General features: G+C 34.6%; 1 protein-coding gene across 1 annotated transcript in view; it reads right to left on the reverse strand.

Moving 5' to 3' along the window:
- Window positions 1-19517, reverse strand: part of nos1apa (nitric oxide synthase 1 (neuronal) adaptor protein a) — a 102037-nt gene that overhangs the window by 21209 nt on the left and 61311 nt on the right. The window contains exons 5-7 of the mRNA XM_051112383.1: window positions 16254-16362; window positions 11955-12096; window positions 8799-8956 (exon numbers count right to left, since the gene is read on the reverse strand). Coding sequence (XP_050968340.1) covers window positions 8799-8956; window positions 11955-12096; window positions 16254-16362 — 409 coding nt within the window. The remainder of the gene's footprint in view (window positions 1-8798; window positions 8957-11954; window positions 12097-16253; window positions 16363-19517) is intronic.

Below are 19517 nucleotides of genomic sequence, written 5' to 3' on the forward strand. Positions count from 1 at the left end.
AACATTTTCCAATAGATCTATTACCAGGGAATCAAACCCATGACCTTTGCATTGCTAACAACATGCTCTGCGTGCAACAAGGACATTGGGTTTCTGTTGCCCAACTAAACAACACAGTGATCAAAAAACTCAGAAAAAGTTACTTATTTGTAAAAACAAACCAAAAAACAAAACACAAAAACAACAAGAACCACAAATTTCATAGATTCACAGATATGATAAAATACAAACAAACAAACAAACAAACAAAAAACTAAAATCTGGATGCAACAAAAAAAAAAAAAAAAAAGACAAACAAATCAAAACAAACAAGACAAAAAACAAAAAACATGAAACAAACCATCAAAAACTGGAATGGAGAAGAGGAGCAGAAATAAGAACCACAAATCTCGTACTAATCTCTAGTACTATCTATCATAGATATGAAAAGAAGAACAAAAAAAACTCAAAACAAAACAGAAGCAAAACATAAAAAGCAAAGCAAAAGAAACACAGCAAACAAAAAGCAAACAAAACAAAACAAAAACTGGAATGGTGAAGGGGGGCTGAAATAAGGACCACAAATCTCGATAGCCTTATCTCTCCCCCAGTCCCTTCCCTAACTCGAACAAAACGCACAAAAACAAAAACACAAACAAAAAGCAAACAAAACAAACAAACAAACAAACAAACATGGGGGCTGAAATATAAACCACAAATATTGCTAGCCTATCTAGCATAAAACTCAAAATGCACAACAAAAATAAATAAATAAATAAATAAAAAACATGAAAAACAAACAAACAAAAACTAGAATGGTGAAGGGACTGAAAAAATAACCACGACTCTCGATAGCCTTATCAACCCCCCCCACAAAAAACACCAAACTAAACGACACAAAACAAACAAAAAAAAAACAAAAAAAAACAAACGAACCAAAAACACCAAACAAAAAGCAAACAAAAACTGTAATGGTGAAGGGGGCCTGTAATAAAAACTACAAATTTTGACAGTCCCATCCCCAACTCGAACAAAACGCACAAAAACAAACAAAACAAACAAACAAACACAGAAAAACTGGAATGGTGAATGGGGGCTGAAATATAAACCACAAATATTGCTAGCCTATCTAGCATAAAACTCAAAATGCACAACAAAAATGAATAAATAAATAAATAAAAAACATGAAAAACAAACAAAAGCTAGAATGGTGAAGGGACTGAAAAAATAACCACGAATCTCGATAGCCTTATCCCCCCCCCACAAAAACACCAAACTAAACGACACAAAAAAAAAAAAAAAAAAAAAAAAAAACAAACAACCCAAAAACACCAAACAAAAAGCTAACAAAAACTGTAATGGTGACAAAACGCACAAAAACAAACAAAACAAACAAACAAACACAGAAAAACTGGAATGGTGAATGGGGGCTGAAATATAAACCACAAATATTGCTAGCCTATCTAGCATAAAACTCAAAATGCACAACAAAAATGAATAAATAAATAAATAAAAAACATGAAAAACAAACAAAAGCTAGAATGGTGAAGGGACTGAAAAAATAACCACGAATCTCGATAGCCTTATCCCCCCCCCCACAAAAACACCAAACTAAACGACACAAAACAAACAAACAAAAAAAAAACAACAACCCAAAAACACCAAACAAAAAGCAAACAAAAACTGTAATGGTGAAGGGGGCCTGTAATAAAAACTACAAATTTTGACAGTCCCATCCCCAACTCGAACAAAACGCACAAAAACAAACAAAACAAACAAACAAACACAGAAAAACTGGAATGGTGAATGGGGGCTGAAATATAAACCACAAATATTGCTAGCCTATCTAGCATAAAACTCAAAATGCACAACAAAAATGAATAAATAAATAAATAAAAAACATGAAAAACAAACAAAAGCTAGAATGGTGAAGGGACTGAAAAAATAACCACGAATCTCGATAGCCTTATCCCCCCCCCACAAAAACACCAAACTAAACGACACAAAACAAACAAACAAAAAAAAAAAAAACAAACAACCCAAAAACACCAAACAAAAAGCTAACAAAAACTGTAATGGTGACAAAACGCACAAAAACAAACAAAACAAACAAACAAACACAGAAAAACTGGAATGGTGAATGGGGGCTGAAATATAAACCACAAATATTGCTAGCCCATCTAGCACAAAACTCAAAATGCACAACGAACACACCAAAAAAAAACAAAAAAAAAAAACTGGAATGGTGAAGGTGGATCGAAATCAAAACCTCAAATCTCTAGTCCCATCTAGCACAGACTTGAAGCAGCACAACAAACATCCCTCTGACTGCTCTAAAGTGTCTAACCACCAATCTGGTGCAAACAGCAATACATTGGGGAGGACTTTCTGAAATGGAGCACGAGGGCAAAAGTAAAGCTGCCTCTTACATGGAGACATGGGCTGAACTCGGTTCATCATGAATTATCCAAAGAAACTGACATTACTTTGAAACACTTTTTGGTTTTCGGGTACCATCTAGCATTTCAGGGCCTGAGGGCTCTTGAGAGCAAGCCTCCATTCCACCATTTTCCAAAATCCCATCTCCAAACACTTCTGACATGAAGAGTTTAATTTAAATGGACACTACTTCTCCAAAATGAAGAAACAGGGCTATATTTACACAGTTTTCGCACTTTCAGTCTACGATGTCCAGCTCCTCGGGGGTCTGGCTGGTTTTGGATTTATTCTACCTGCATCCAGGAGATATATGTGCCCTGTAACTAAAGGAAACTCATTCCTGGTAGAAACCTGGCTGTTTGCCTGGCAGAGATTGTCTGATATGATCAGAGCTACACAGAAGCCCCATTTCTATATTTCAGCCTCTGCTATGAAATTCCCACAGCTGTAGGCTGCCACAGAGTTTCCAGACTGTGGTGCTGAGCTCTGACATTAAGTAAAGTTCAGAATTGCTGAAGAGGACTAATTGCTTGCATTAGTTATTCAGTGACCGTTTTGTGCAGAAATCCTTCAAAGCACACTGCGGTGTCTTATAAAATAGGATGCAACCACTTGTGCATCCAGTGTGTCCTTGGCCCATTCATTATCAAAGCTCAGAGAGGAATGTTATTCAAACAGTTACAGAAACTCCAAACTTCTCATTTTATTAGAAAGCGTCTGCCAATTCCCTACAAACAATATGATGGGGTGAAACTGAGATTTGCTGCTCTAATTAACTGCCTGCAGGATAGGAAATACAATAAACATGGTAATTTGTTCTACTTTGCATATTAAACAAGCAAGCACACACATACACTAGAATTTCCCTTTGGAAATGTTATTTTGAACTGATGTAAGGCCAACCATCCAATATTTAATGGGTACAATATATGAAGTTTAAAGCTCTTTATATTAATTATTATATTAAAGAGAGAGAGAAAAAAGATTTTCAAAATGGTTTTAAAATAAATAATCATAATAATTAAATTATATAATAATATTAATAAAATAAAAATAAAACGAATTAAAATAATAAAAAATATATAATATTGTAAAAAATAAAATAAAAATAACACCTCTCCTGAACATTTTCAATTCAATTCATTTCAGTTCATTTGAATGAAAATGGAGTAGCACACCAGACCATTTAGAGTGTTATTTCCCTGCCTTCTTCCAATTTTGATTAGCAGTTATAATAAAGTAACAAGGTCATGCTCAGAATGTAAATTAAAAATGCATTTATAACCACTAAGGTCACATTCGTAAGTGAAAACACCAGCCAAAATAAAATCTGTACGTGTATTTCATTTTAGAGCGGACAAATAAATCAGTATTCTGCTCACTAACTAATATCCATTGACTCAGGCTTAGGTCGCATGACCTCAATAAAAGACCAAGAGCCTTTCAACATGTCATTACAAACATTTTCTCATATTTGACTTACTAATCAATTCTACAAATAGATTGCAAAGAAATGTATAATCTAATAATTAACTCCAATAAGCTGATGTTCATATCAGGAAACTCAACAGGCACATGAAGTTGACAGAGCGACAGGCAGAAGCTCTCTGCTTCACAAGTACAACTGACTCCAAGCTTACCGAACAGCTCAGAGACTTGTACCAGTCCTAAAAACAACATGAACTCCTACACAATCAGTCCATTTCCGCTCCACAAGTCCTTAAGGATGGCATGAGTATCGCTGTTCTGCAGTATACAAGAATGTAAAATGATCTGCTTATGTAGGAGTATGACAGCACACTCTCAGAGGTTTTATTCATGAAGACATTCACTGAAATTCTAAATTTAAATCTTCTTTCAAAAGTGCCAAATGTACACATATGATTTCTTTAAAATCCAGAAACAAGAACTATTCTTCAAGATCAAACCTCCTTAGATTCGATTCCATTCACACCGTTGGCGTTTGGAACTGACAACTGTATTTACTGGTAAGTCCCATTCACACAACAGCAGTCAGAGGTGGATAAAATGGTTCCTGTATGGTCAAGCAGCCAAAATCAGTGACTTGAATACTGTCTGTAACCATGGTAGTAGTAACAGTTGCCAACAGAAAATGTCAAATATCAATGGGTGTCATACCACACATGTCTATGGAAGCCCATTTCTGCCACAGAATAATAACTATAAAAAAAAAAAAAAAAAAAAAAAAAAAAAAAAAAGAGACTTTTTATCTCACAATTCAGAATTGTGAGATATAAACTCGCAATTGCAAGCTACAAAGTCAGAATCGCAAGATATAAACAAGTTTCTCACAATTCAGACTTTTTTCCTACAATTTTGAGGGGAAAAAAAGACTGATGTTCTCAGAATCACAAGTTTATATCTCACAATTCTGACTTAATTCGTAATTGCATGTTTATAAAAAAGGTCAGAATTGTGACTTTATTTCTCAGAATTTCAAGTTCATTTCTCAAAATTTGGAGTTTATTTCTCAGAATCGCAATGTTATTTCTAAGAATTGTGATGTTATTTCTCAGAATTGCAAGTTTATTTCTCTGAATTGCAAATTTATTTCTGTAGTTGTGACGTTATTTCTCAGAATTGATGTTATTTCTCAGAATTGTGATGTTATTTCTCAGAATTGTGAGTGTTATTTCTCAGAATTGTGATGTTATTTCTCAAAATTTAGTTTATTTCTCAGAATTGTGATGTTATTTCTCAGAACTGTAATGTCATTTCTCAGAATTGTGAGTTTATTTCTCAGAATTGCAATGTTATTTCTCAGAATTTCAAGTTTATTTCTCATAATTGTGATGCTATTTCTCAGAATTGATGTTATTTCACAGAATTGTGAGTTTATTTCTCAGAATTGCAATGTTATTTCTCAGAATTGTGAGTTTATTTCTCAGAATTGCAATGTTATTTCTCAGAATTGTGAGTTTATTTCTCAGAATTGAGTTTATTTCTCAGAATTGTGATGTTATTTCTCGGAACTGTAATGTCATTTCTCAGAATTGTGAGTTTATTTCTCAGAATTGCAATGTTATTTCTCAGAATTGTGAGTTTATTTCTCAGAATTGCAATGTTATTTCTCAGAATTGTGAGTTTATTTCTCAGAATTGTGATGTTATTTCTCGGAACTGTAATGTCATTTCTCAGAATTGTGAGTTTATTTCTCAGAATTTCAAGTTTATTTCTCATAACTGTGATGCTATTTCTCAGAATTGATGTTATTTCACAGAATTGTGAGTTTATTTCTCAGAATTGCAATGTTATTTCTCAGAATTGTGAGTTTATTTCTCAGAATTGCAATGTCATTTCTCAGAATTGCAATGTTATTTCTCAGAATTGTGAGTTTATTTCTCAGAACTGTAATGTCATTTCTCAGAATTGTGAGTTTATTTCTCAGAATTGCAATGTTATTTCTCAGAATTGTGATGTTATTTCTCAGAATTGTGATGTTATTTCTCAGAACTGTAATGTCATTTCTCAGAATTGTGAGTTTGTTTCTCAGAATTGCAATGTTATTTCTCAGAATTTCAAGTTTATTTCTCATAATTGTGATGCTATTTCTCAGAATTGTGATGTTATTTCTCAGAACTGTAATGTCATTTCTCAGAATTGTGAGTTTATTTCTCAGAATTGAGTTTATTTCTCAGAATTGTGATGTTATTTCTCGGAACTGTAATGTCATTTCTCAGAATTGTGAGTTTATTTCTCAGAATTGCAATGTTATTTCTCAGAATTGCGATGTTATTTCTCAGAATTTCAAGTTTATTTCTCAGAATTGCAATGTTATTTCTCAGAATTGATGTTATTTCTCAGAATTGTGAGTTTATTTCTCAGAATTGCAATGTTATTTCTCAGAATTGTGATGTTATTTCTCAGAATTGTAATGTTATTTCTCAGAATTGTGAGTTTATTTCTCAGAATTGTGATGTTATTTCTCAGAATTGTGAGTTTATTTCTCAGAATTGCGATGTTATTTCTTAGAATTTCAAGTTTATTTCTCATAATTGTGATGCTATTTCTCAGAATTGATGTTATTTCACAGAATTGTGAGTTTATTTCTCAGAATTGTGAGTTTATTTCTCAGAATTGCAATGTTATTTCTCAGAATTGTGAGTTTATTTCTCAGAATTGTGATGTTATTTCTCAGAACTGTAATGTCATTTCTCAGAATTGTGAGTTTATTTTTCAGAATTGCAATGTTATTTCTCAGCATTTCAAGTTTATTTCTCAGAATTGTGAGTTTATTTCTCAATTTTGAGTTTATTTCTCAGAACTGTAACTTTATTTCTCAGAACTGCAATGTTATTTCTCAGAATTGCAATGTTATTTCTCAGAATTTCAAGTTCATTTCTCAGAATTTCAAGTTTATTTCTCAATTTCGAGTTTATTTCTCAGAATTATAATGTTATTTCTCAGAATTATGAGTTTATTTCTCAGAATTGTAACTATTTCTCAGAATTTCAATGTTATATCTCAGCATTGTAATGTTATTTCTCATTTGCCTGACTCCAGTATATTTAAGCTGGATGGAAATAGGAAATGAAAATACATATTATGGCCAGTAAACGGCCAATATTTAAATCTATATTACAATACATTTTACATTATTACTATTTTGCCTAAAACACTTGAAAATACCATCAATCGATGGTATTTTCTTGGGCTTCAGTCTTTCCTCAGTCTGACACCTAACAAAATGTTTCCCATGAGATCCAAATAAATTAAATTCGCTCTCATCACTAAAGTGAACTTTGAACCAGTTCTCTCTCCACACAGCATGCTCCTCAGCAAAGGTGAGCCTAGCCATTTGATTCTTTCTGCTAATGAGAGGTTTGGTCACTGCAGAGTGTGCTTTCAGTCTGACTTCTCTTACACATGCCAAGACAGATTCTTACCCTGTTCAGCACTGAACTGGCAAGCAATTCCAGCTGCAGTGCTGAACCAATTCTCCATTGAGAGTCTCCGCATTATCCTGTCTTCTCATGCATTTGTCTTATGTGGACAAATATATTTGGGGGACTTGAATGAATTAGCATCACTGTAAACCTGCATTATTTGAGACATCACAGATGAAATAGTCATCCCTTTGACCTTCATCGGGACACCCTCCTGTCGTAGTGTTTCAGTCACCCTTGAGCAGCTTGCCATCTTGCAGTCTTAGTGAAAATTGGATGAATGCTGCCAGTTAAATAGGGATTGTCATATAAATAAGGAAACCAGCACCACGTGCAAGATTAACACCAGCAACTTGGAGATATCTGTGAGCATCCTCAAATTTTGATCAATATCTCATTTAAGTTTTTTATACTGTGGTTCAGAATATAATTAATCTTATGAAATATGCTTAAAAACGGCCCTCTACTCCTGTTAGGATAACTTTAAAAAAAGACTAATCTAAAATCAACCGATAACGCTAAAAAAATTAAATAAAGAACTAAAATAAATGACACGTATATTGTTAGACTATCACCATCACCACACCTCATTTGAGTTATAATGGACTGCAAAATTTCCATTTGGGTCAAAAACTTTGAAACCGAATGAAATAAGAACACGGTACCTCCGAGGCTGGCATGGGAGCTTTCTCTGGCACAGAGTAAAAGTTTCTGACTGGCTTATAAATCATGAAACAATCATCTGAGACAACCCAAACATTTCTGACATTGTAATTTCCTGAGGAGAGGAGTGTCTTATCAGTCTCAGACATGATTCCAGCCTCATCGCCCCAGACACTGATGCAACAAACCCACAAAATTATGCCTGAGCGGAAAGATAAACACGCATCAGCGAGGTAGAACAAATAAGCTATATGGACAACAGAAAGCCTGCATTCAACGCAATGAATACTCACAATGCTATTTTTAGGCTGACTCAAAACCTCAGTCCAATTCTATTAAAATGCTTGTCATTTGGATGATCCAGATGGTGAAAATTAGAGATGAATACGAAGAAATGCAACCAATATGACTTTCCTTTCCTCAACACTAAACTGTCATTACCATAATGATTCTCTTGAGGAATGTCTCAGCTAGTCAGGGTCACAGTATCATTACATAATCCTTTGCAGCACAGCGGCTTTCACACTATAAGATTATGCTAATGGGCTTATAGCTACATCTGGACCCCAGGCTGATCACAGCCGTGAGCATAAAACAAACCTAATCTGCAAAAAACAATAAATATGCGCTGAATAACCTTCCCTCGATTACTCAAGTTAATTGGAAGATACAGCACAGAGGATGTGTGCGTAAAAGCTGATATACAGCGATTTAGCAAACCATTTCGAGAGCGCGACATTATAGAAGATTGTGGTTAATTATTGATATGGATTGAATAATTAAGTGGGCAAGCGAGCTGCAGCTGGATACCTTTTTGTCCTTGCTGACATCTTCCTCTTTCTTGGCCGCATCCAGGTCAGTGACTCCGCGACTGAACTCGTCCATTGTGCTGTCGGGGAGGGGAAGCTCCTCTGCATCAATGTCCGTCTCATCTGCAGCCGGCTTTTCGGCCCCTGTGAGTTCCCGCCCTTTGGAGAGAAACAAATCATCTTGCTAAATATTTATTACCGAGATGGAAAGCATGATATAGGGTTTAAGGGAAACATTTGATGGAAAAAAGCCAATGCAAGCTTTTTTTTAGGTTTTGTTGTTGGAACTTGGGAGCTGCTGAGTTTACACGAACTAATGTTTTTTTTCTTTTATTCATAAAGCTATGTACACAAATAGATTTATTCTGACCAAACACAGATGTTGTCTGTGTAAACTCTGGATCCCCTGTGGGACGGTCGTGTTACTGATATGGGGCCCCATGTATGTTTTGACCACACCTTCACTCGGTCTGTACAGCAGGTCTGTATTTCTGGAAATGGATAGTTGACATGACATTGGCAAGCAGTGACAGCCGTGTCCTGTGGTGCGACATGCTATACTACATGTAAAACTATTCTGAACAACATTCTTGTATTGTAATCATATATCATGCACTAGATTTATTGCATTGAGTGAGGGACTAAATGGAATATTTGTATTTTTTAAAATTCATTTTACTGTAGTAAATTGTAAATTGCAAAATAAATAAAACATTAAAATAAAGATAAATATAAGATTACAATTATATATATATATATATATATATATATATATATATATATATATATATATATATATATATATACATACATATACATACATATACATACATATACATACATATACATATATACATATATATATATATACACACATATATATATATACATATATATACACATACATATACATATACATATATATATATATATATATATATATATATATATATATATATATATTTATATTTATATATATAAAAACTAATCAGACAAATACATAAATCAATCAATAACTTCACTGTCATTCAATTAAAATACAATTTGAAGGGATTATAGCTATTTTAGGTTGACAGTTTAACCCAGATCATAAACTCCATATTGTGTTACTGAACATAACATGAGAGTTAAAAAAGGAAATAGAACTGAGGTCAGAGGCATTTACTCTGCACTCAAACTCGTGTACAGTAATGGTACACAGTCCTTCACAGATCTTCACTGGCATTTCCAGTGGCTAAAAAGCAATTATGGAGCTGAAAAAAAATTGTTTGTATCTGGCAAGATGCAAAAATACATAAATAAATAAATAAATAAATAAATAAATATACACATAGTATATTGCACATGGGCCTAGACATTTTATTTTTTTCCATTTGTCGAATATAAATGTGAAATCATGTTACCGATTAATCTTATTATGTGAACATTTATGTGAATTTATATTAATCACAATTAGCCGCATACAAAATAAGAGTTTGAGTTTGCCTAATATATGTGTGTACTGTGTGCAATTATGTATATATAAATACAAACACATTAATGTAAACATTTAAGGAATATCTACAAGTATATGTATTTATTATAATTTTATATAATTTATATTATATATAAATAAAATATTTTGTACATAACATATTTCTCTTAAATATATACATTCATTTGTGTGTATTTATATATACATAATAATAACACACAGTACACACACATATTAGGCAAACTTTTATTATGTATCCAATTAATTGTGTTTCATCATTTGACAGCCCTAATTATTTTAATTATGTACTTTAATTACCAAATTTAAAGCCACAAAAAATTGGTCATTTGGTTACTTGCCGTGACACAAAGATGTTAAATTATGTTTAACACTCCCAACTAATTTTATTTTTCCATCACACATCTATAATAAAATCAAAATTGATAATAATTGTTCACTTTGAATTTTATTTTTTTATCAAAAACCTCTTTCTGGCATAAAAAAAAACTCAAGCAAATTAGATAGGACATTAAAATATGTTTTTAAAACATCATAAACATTAGCTATGATGCTCAATACTTATTTGTCAAAGTTTTTTAGTAATTTAAAGGGATAGTTCACCCAAAAATTAAAATTCTGTTATTAATTACTTGCACTCATGTCGTTTCAAACCCGTAAGACCTTTGTTCATCTTCAGAACATTATAAATATTATAAATATTTTAAATAAAAAATATTTTTGCTGAAATCTGAGAGCTTTCTGACCCTGCACAGACAGCAATGCCACTACTAGGGATGGGACGATAAATTGTTGCAGCGCAAATCAAGAAATGATTCAGCATCGATTCCGCAAACATATTCTTGTAGCTTCATTAAATTAAAGTTGAACCACTGATGGACTATTTTAAGGGTATCCTTAGTGCCTTTCTGGGCCTTGAACTTGCTATCTATCCAGGGTCAGAAAGCTCTGGGATTTCACCAAAAATATCCTAGTTGTGTTCCGAAGATGAACAAAGGTCTTACGGGTTTGGAACAACATGAGGGTGAGTAATCAATGACAGAACTTTCATTTTTGGGTGAACGATCCCTTTAAGCAATTATGCGTTGTTTGGCTCTGAAGTGTCAGCTCTAAGACAGGTTTGCTGTTTTCCTATGAAAAGGGGTTATTAAGTTCTCCCTGTCCTAACCCTGGACAGCAGTGGAGCTATTAAACATAGTGAGTCCCATCTTCGTGACAATGCAGTATATTGGAGCTGGGGAATCCTATGCGGATTAGATGCAGCGCGTGGGTGAATGAGAGCTCATTTGCATTTGAAAAGAAAACCTGTCCAGAGGGAGCTGTGGGAGGATGATCAGCCTGAACCCCTGGCCTATGCACCATGAGATCTGCCCCTCAGACGCAAGCAATCATAGGTGCTGTTCCATGCTGCCTATCAAAGCCTGACTTGCTGGACGCACTGCGCTGGATTGCACCAAAATACCTTGAACAACTGCATGGATTTTCCCTTTGCTAAATCAAAGTGTGTCAGAGATCAGCAGCAAAATCACTCATCTGTAATCCCATCACACCAAGTTCAAGGGGCACAAACAGACGATCAATTAAAGCGCGTTTGAAGAATAAAAGATGACTGCACTGACTTCAAGTATGACAAAGAACTGGAAAGAATACAGTTCATAGCAGTACCTGGTACGCCCGAATCTGTGCATGTCTTGTCAGCATCACCATCTTCCTGACCGTCTGCGTTTTGCTGGGTGTGCTGCAGGCTAAGTTTATGACAGACCTCAAAAGCCTGACCCACTGTCCGCACTATCCGCATGGCTTGGCTCTACAAAGAAAAGATAAGAGAGTTTCTGTAAGTCAAAACTAAAAAATGCTAATATTTATAATAATGAATTAATAATACAAAGACTTTTATTAGAAATGAAAATGATTGGATTGTCTACTTCACATCTTTTTCACTTGTTTACAATGTTTATATTTTTATCAACTGAAGTACAAGTCAAAGTCTGACAATTGAGGTCATCAACAGGGTAAAAAGATGCCAGCTCTGAAGTCTCAATTCAGTCAAGGAACGAAAACAAAGGGACTCAAACAAGAGAGAAATGCTTTGATATGACTCATACCTGCTCATTTGATTAATCATAAAAGCTTTCCCCTTCCCACACTTAATTTCAGATGGTATGCTGTGAGCCACCAAATGTGGAAAACAGGAAATCTGCCAACCATGTAAGCAGCCAATCAAAAGGCACAAGGAATGGATGGAATTTTTTCAATTAACTTTCAGTTTTCCATGGAATTAGTTGTGACAATCCACTAAGTGTTACAATTTAATTCAAGTAACATTTAAACACTGGATACAACCGTCGGTCTGCAGACTCTGTAAGACTACTGCACAAAAACTACCTATTCCACAAAATGCTGCAGATCTGTCATCAGTATTTTGATAGATGATGATGAAAAATAGAACGAAAACATTATTTCAGTTAACACGATTGAGTCTGCAGACAGTAAAGGTGAAATTATCAGTGCAGATCTATTCCCTGTTTATTTGAAAGAACACTTGAGCAGTTGATGTACAATTACCCAGAGCAGCTCTGAATGGCTCGGCCTGTAATGAACAGCGATGCCGGGGCGAAATGGGCCAGACAGAGCTTTCAACTCCAATGAGCTACTTCTTTCTAAAGAATCTTTGTTAAATAAAAGAATACTTTTATTCTTGATTCCCTTTCACCACGGCCAAACTTCTGCTGTACAATCTATAACTATTGATGTGTCACATTCTTTATGATGAGAGAAACACGGGTAATATAGAGTCCATGTGTCAGGCTTTCATAACAACTGTTTTCTGTGCTACATTGTTTTTAATACCGTGGCAATCTCATTACAGTGAGCTCATTTTGTACACTATTTGGAAGCTCATATCCATAAAAGAATGAGGCATGAAACGAAACAAAGTTAGGTTATAGATGAGTGGAAATTTGTATTCAGATTAGTGTCTGTTATTTTACTTGCAGCCTTTCATGTGAAAGACCAGCTCAGACTTACTAAACAAACAATACACGGACTACTTTCATTGGGAAAAATTATGTTAATTTGCAGTTAGGTCTTAACGTTACAAATTCTATGAAGTGTAAATCAGGTACAAGGCACCGCCTGAAATGACCCAAATTGCAATAAAATCTATTCCAAATGATACTACAATAAAGTATTTTACATATATAAACCATCAGCTGAATATAAAAGCACAAAAACTGCCAATCTGAGACATATATCTATAACGGAAAACACTCTGCAGTGGTCGCACCACATGACATTGTCAAATTCAGTCAAAATTTACAAGCACAGAAAGCTAGCTTCCCACAAAAGGTCACTATGAAATTGATAATAAAAAGAAATAACCTTAATATTTATTGTTTTTTTGTTTTGTTTTGTTTTTTTGAGGTCATACCACATGATATACAAATGTGGTAAATAGATACCAGCTGTTAAAAAGGTTCTTTTTTTCCCAAATTAGAAAGAGAGTTATAAACCTGCTTGATGCTTCTATGGGTCCTTGGCAAAGTTCTATCTTTGTATGAATTTCCACCCAAAAAAAAAAATCCCAAAATGGTAGTTTCTTGATGGTCACACCACATGATATTTCATTAAAAGGAAACCAGAACAAAGTTTGTTTGTATATTATGATGAAAATATAAAAACAAATGCTTTGCAATTTTATATAGGATTACAAAACACTGGAAATCATGCCAAATAGTGCAGAAAATTAATCAAATTTATTAATTAAATTTAGGATATTTTCAAAGAAATTCCAAAATAACAGTTATAGCTGAACTAATGTTTCTGAAAGGTTAAAGGAGAAGTCCACTTCCAGAACAACAATTCACAAATAATTTACTCACCCCCTTGTCATCCAAGATGTTCATGTCTTTCTGTCTTCAGTGGTAAAGAAATTATGGTTTTTGAGGAAAACATTTCAGGATTTTTCTCCATGTAATGGACTTCATTGGTGCCCTGATTTTGAACTTCCAAAATGCAGCTTCAAAGGGCTCTAAACGATCCCAGCCAAGGAAGAAGGGTCTTATCTAGCGAAAGGATCGGTAATTTTTATTTATGTATTTTTTCCGAAAAATACAAATTTGTATACTTTTTAAGCACAAAAGCTTGTGTAGCACAGGGCTCTGGGATGCACATCTATAATACTACGAATTAGTGATGGGTAGTTCTTGAATGATTCGTTAATTTTGAACAAATCTTTAATCTCTTCTCGGGAAGTGATTCGTTCAGTCGCGTATGCGCAACATCCTATTAAGTTCTGTACTGGAATTAGTTCACTGGGTCTGTAGTTCCGCCTACGTCCCGCATGACCTTTCAACGTGATTCAATTGTGCGCAGCGTCGTGAACGCGCATCCCAGAGCCTGTGCTACACGAGCTTCTGTGCTTAAAAAGTATAAAATATTTTATTTTCCAAAAATTTTCCTGGGATCATTTAAAGTCCTTTAAAGCTGCATTTAAACTACATTTTGGAAGTTCAAAATCAGGGCACCAATGAAGTCCATTATATGGAGAAAAATCCTGAAATGCTTTCCTCAAAAACCATAATTTCTTCATGACCGAAGACAGAAAGACATGAACATCTTGGATGACAAGGGGGTGAGTAAATTATTTGTGAATTGTTGCTCTGTAAGTGGAGTTCTCCTTTAAAATGGGTACACACAGTGGAGATATTTTATATATATGGCATCCATAAATGCAATAAACATTAACCTAATAATAGAAGAAGCCAACATTCACTACATTATTAAAATCAAAAGTTGTATCTATTAATGTTACTAACTGGACCGGAGTTAAAATGTACTAAAAATAACCAGTTGTATTTTTACTGTTACAATGTATCGCTCTGTGTTAGTCAATGCGTTAAACATAGTTAACAAATGGAACATTATTGTAAAGTGATACCAAAAAATGAAATGCAAAACATTTATTTACATTACTGTTGAAAATCAAATTTAGAATAAACTGTTTATGGTCACGCATAATACCCTGATGATAATTTATCTTTGTGGAAGTGACCTTGTGCATCCACCTGGAGGAGATGCCTTTTTCACTGTAAATTTAATAGGATATTTTTACAGTGATTGAGAGGGGAAAAAAATCCAACAAAAACCGCAGATGATGTGGTGACTTAATGCAGTCATACTGCATATTTGTCCAAAACAGTACACATATATGCCTGTGCCTGACATCTTATATTTTCACATACACCTCTTGTACAGTCTGTTCTCTAGCCCTTAGCACTCGGAGATCCTTGTGTATACAAACTCCTGTGATAATGTGATGTGATGTGTCATAGTGACAACTATCGCCTAGCATGAATTCCTCTATATTTATAGACAGTGTAGGCACCAGTTCTGGAGAGAAAAATACTTATTTTCCCTCTGAAAAGTCTTATTTTGATTCTCGTGACACTGTAGATTAATTGCCAATACTAAAAATAAATATTTAAACCAGCCAAGCAGAGAAAAACAGATTCAGATGTCAAATCCTTCTTAGAGGTGGTGGGCGTCTTTAAACAGTTATTTAGCTTTCAAAATTGCCTCTGATTCAAATCCGGTGCAGACGCATGAAAGGGATCAGAATTCGACAGCTTTAAGAACTAAAAGCAAGTTCTGTCAGTATATCATCTACATGTGCTGCTGCTGAATCATTGTACTGCTCTGCATGCTAGACCGACTGAGAAGAAAAATATAGCCATTCTGAAAAGCGCACTTCAGTTTCATGGCCAAGGGCTGCTGTTCCCTCTTTTTTCTGACGGGTTTTTTCAACTATATGCCCTGAAGTAAAATGAAAGAAGTGTGCTGAAGAGGCAAGGAACTGTCAGTAGACTTCATTCGCTTGGAGCTTCAATGACGGGATTGTATTGTCTAAGGAAAATCATCAGCACTCAACGTCCTGACTAGAAGACACGCTCAAGAGATGCCTACCTTTTTCTTTGATTTGAAGACGTTACATCGAAACACGTTGCTCTGTCCATCTCTTGCTATATAACTGAAGATCTTCAGATCTTGGGAGTCATGCGATACGTAGAATATCCTGTGTAAAAAATAAAATAACATAAAAAAATTTGTGCATTACTGGCAAGGACAGTCAATTCAATTGAAGTAAAAAGGAGAAAGTATTTACAAGAACATTTCTGGTACACTTAAAAGCTTTTATTCCTGCATTTCCTTGTTATATTTTGGTCCAAACCATTACAGTGCACCCTTTTATCAGGAATCCATTAATGTTGTGTGGAAAGGATGTTTAGAAATGACCTCTGGCTGTGTATTTGTTTTGGGCATCTAAACAAAAATACTGCTTGAAGCGCAAGCGCTTGAGTCAATGAAGCACATTCAATTCTATTATGACGTGCTGTGTGCATTTACGCCAAAGCCAACAGGACTTGTAGCAAGGAACAAGTAGCGGTGCAAATCAGAGTGTAAAGCCCTACATAAACCAAAAGATAAATAATTGACACCATGCAAATCCAGATCAATTTCCTTCACAACAGAGTAGAGGATTTTCTTCAGAGCTTCACACAATGACAATGCAGCTGTCACAAGGCACTGAGAAAAATCCTGAGCAGAAAAAAGTCTTATCAGAGATGGATAAAATGCATGTGTCAATTGCAACTTCTTTCACGTACATCCACAAAGAACCTTAAAATGTAAAACTGCCAAAGAAATGATAGACAAACAGCTAGATTGCTAGACAACATGACACATTCACCAAGAAAAAGCACCGGTTTGGCGGGGGAACTTTGCATTTTGCTATTCACTAAACCTTGACAAAGAAAAAAAAAAAAAAAAAAAAAATCTTTGTGTTTCTGTGGGTTTGTCAGAGAGTGAGTAACTGGCAGCAAGAAGCAGAAATGCCTAAATCGGCATTCAAATCACCACACTACAGATATGAAAGAAACATAATAGTCCCCAGAGACTCTTCATTCTCGCTAATTGCAAAGAATCATTTATGCAGTCATAACTACTCAAACAATTAGAGCTGGGAATGTGACTTATGTGAAGCTGCAAAATCATCACACAGATTGGAAAGCCATGTGGCTTGTTTTGTACAATATCTGTAAAGCAGCTACACAGATGTTGCATTTGAAAACAGTGTGCACCCTTCTGTATATACACTGCGGTTCTTAAAGAGATAGTTCACCAAAAAATGAAAATTCTGCCATTAATTACTCACCCTCATGTCGTTCCAAACCCGTAAGACCTTCGTTCATCTTCAGAACACAAATTAAGATATTTTCGACGAAATCCCAGAGCTTTCGGACCCTGCATAGACAGCAATGCAACTACCACATTCAAGGCTCAGAAAAGTAGTAAGGACATCATTAAAACAGTCCATGTGACATTAGTGGTTCAACCGTAATGTTATGAAGCTACGAGAATATGCACAAAGAAAACAAAAAAATGACTATTTAACAATTTCTTCTCTTCCATGTCAGTCTTCGCCACGTTTATGCAAGTACCACAGCACAGCTTAATTTGTTTTCTGAAGATGAGCGAAGGTCTTACATCTATGAAACGACATGAGGGTGAGTAATTAATAACAGAATTTTCTTTTTTGGGTGAACTATCCCTTTAATAGACACCATTTCATAAATACCTCGTCTTAGTTATCTAAATGGGTTATATAAATTATGATTTTACCATATATTTAGGTAATAGTTAATTAGCTTTAAAGGAAAAGTCCATTTCCAGAACAACAATTTCAAGATAATGTACTCACCCTCTTGTCATCTAAGATGTTTATGTCTTTCTTTCTTCAGTCGTAAAGAAATTAAGTTTTTTGAGGAAAACATTTCAGGATTTTTCTGCATATAATGGACTGATATGGTGCCCCGAGTTTGAACTTCCAAAATGCAGTTTAAATGCAGCTTCAAACAATCCCAAATGCGGTTGTAAACAATCCCAGCCGAGGAAGAAGGGTCTTACCTAACAAAATGATTGGTTATTTTCATAAAAATAACACAATTTATATACTTTTAATGTCAAACGCTCGTCTTGTCTTGCTGTCCCTTGTCTTGACTACATTTCTACATTTGGGATCGTTTGAAGCCGCATTTAAACTGCATTTTGGAAGTTCAAACTCGGAGCACCATATCAGTCCATTATACGGAGAAAAATCCTGAAATGTTTTCCTCAAAAAACAATTTCTTTACGACTGAAGAAAGAAAGACATATACATCCTGGATGATGAGTACATTATATGTGAATATTTGTTTTGGAAGTGGACTTCTTTAAGGCAAATGTATAAATCATTGATAACAATTATCGGTTGTAATTTCATCATCATCACTGCATTCAATATACTTTCCCCAATTATCTGTGAATATATCAGTCGTGATATACATCACACACACCTCTAATCATCTGAGATATTAGAAATCAAATACTGTATTGATCTTACCACTGAAGAGCAAAAGCAGGTTGACCTTTTTGTGATAAAGGCCTGATTGTGACGAAATCTGTTTCTAAAGCTCACGAATTCCTGAGCTGTTGTTGTATTAGCTTGGGAAATGTTTATTTACGATCACTATGGTCTTTATTTTGGACCAGTGCAGACTTGAAATAGATCCAACATTCACACTACTGAGAATATCAGCATGTTACATGCCAGAGCTAGCCAAAACAAGACTGCAGTGATACTGAAGGAATTGAATAAACCGTGTACCTAAACGATGACCATCTCAGCTATATTAGCTGGACAGAAGAGTGAAGAGAAACCCCACTCGTTGCTGTTGACACTTCAGGGAGACATGCCGCATCAGCGATTTGCACAGATGACACAAGCTGTTTAAGAGCTTTTTTCTCCCGCCACTTTAATTCATCAAGTCTGAAAGCAAAATAAGGACCTGAAATATCTGCTGAGTATATGTAATGCACACCACTTCACTCTTCATCATAGAAAGAGAGAGATTTTACTCCACAACCATTACGTAGCCTTATTTAACTAGTTTCTTTGCTTGAGAAAGGTCTGATTACAGATATAATCAGCATATTTACTAGAAGTGCTGCATTGCTTATTTCTGAGATATATAAGAAGCCAATGACTAAGTAATGCTATTTCTAGATTCTAGACAAGCACACTCACATAACACAGGCAGAATAGGCTAAAGTGATGACACATTAACATTAAGATCTCAAAGCATTAATCTTAATTTAATGGAAAAATCAATAGTGATGACTTTTAGCTTT

The sequence above is a fragment of the Labeo rohita genome, chromosome 6 (assembly GCF_022985175.1).
Source record: "Labeo rohita strain BAU-BD-2019 chromosome 6, IGBB_LRoh.1.0, whole genome shotgun sequence".
Classification (NCBI taxonomy): Eukaryota; Metazoa; Chordata; class Actinopteri; order Cypriniformes; family Cyprinidae; genus Labeo; species Labeo rohita.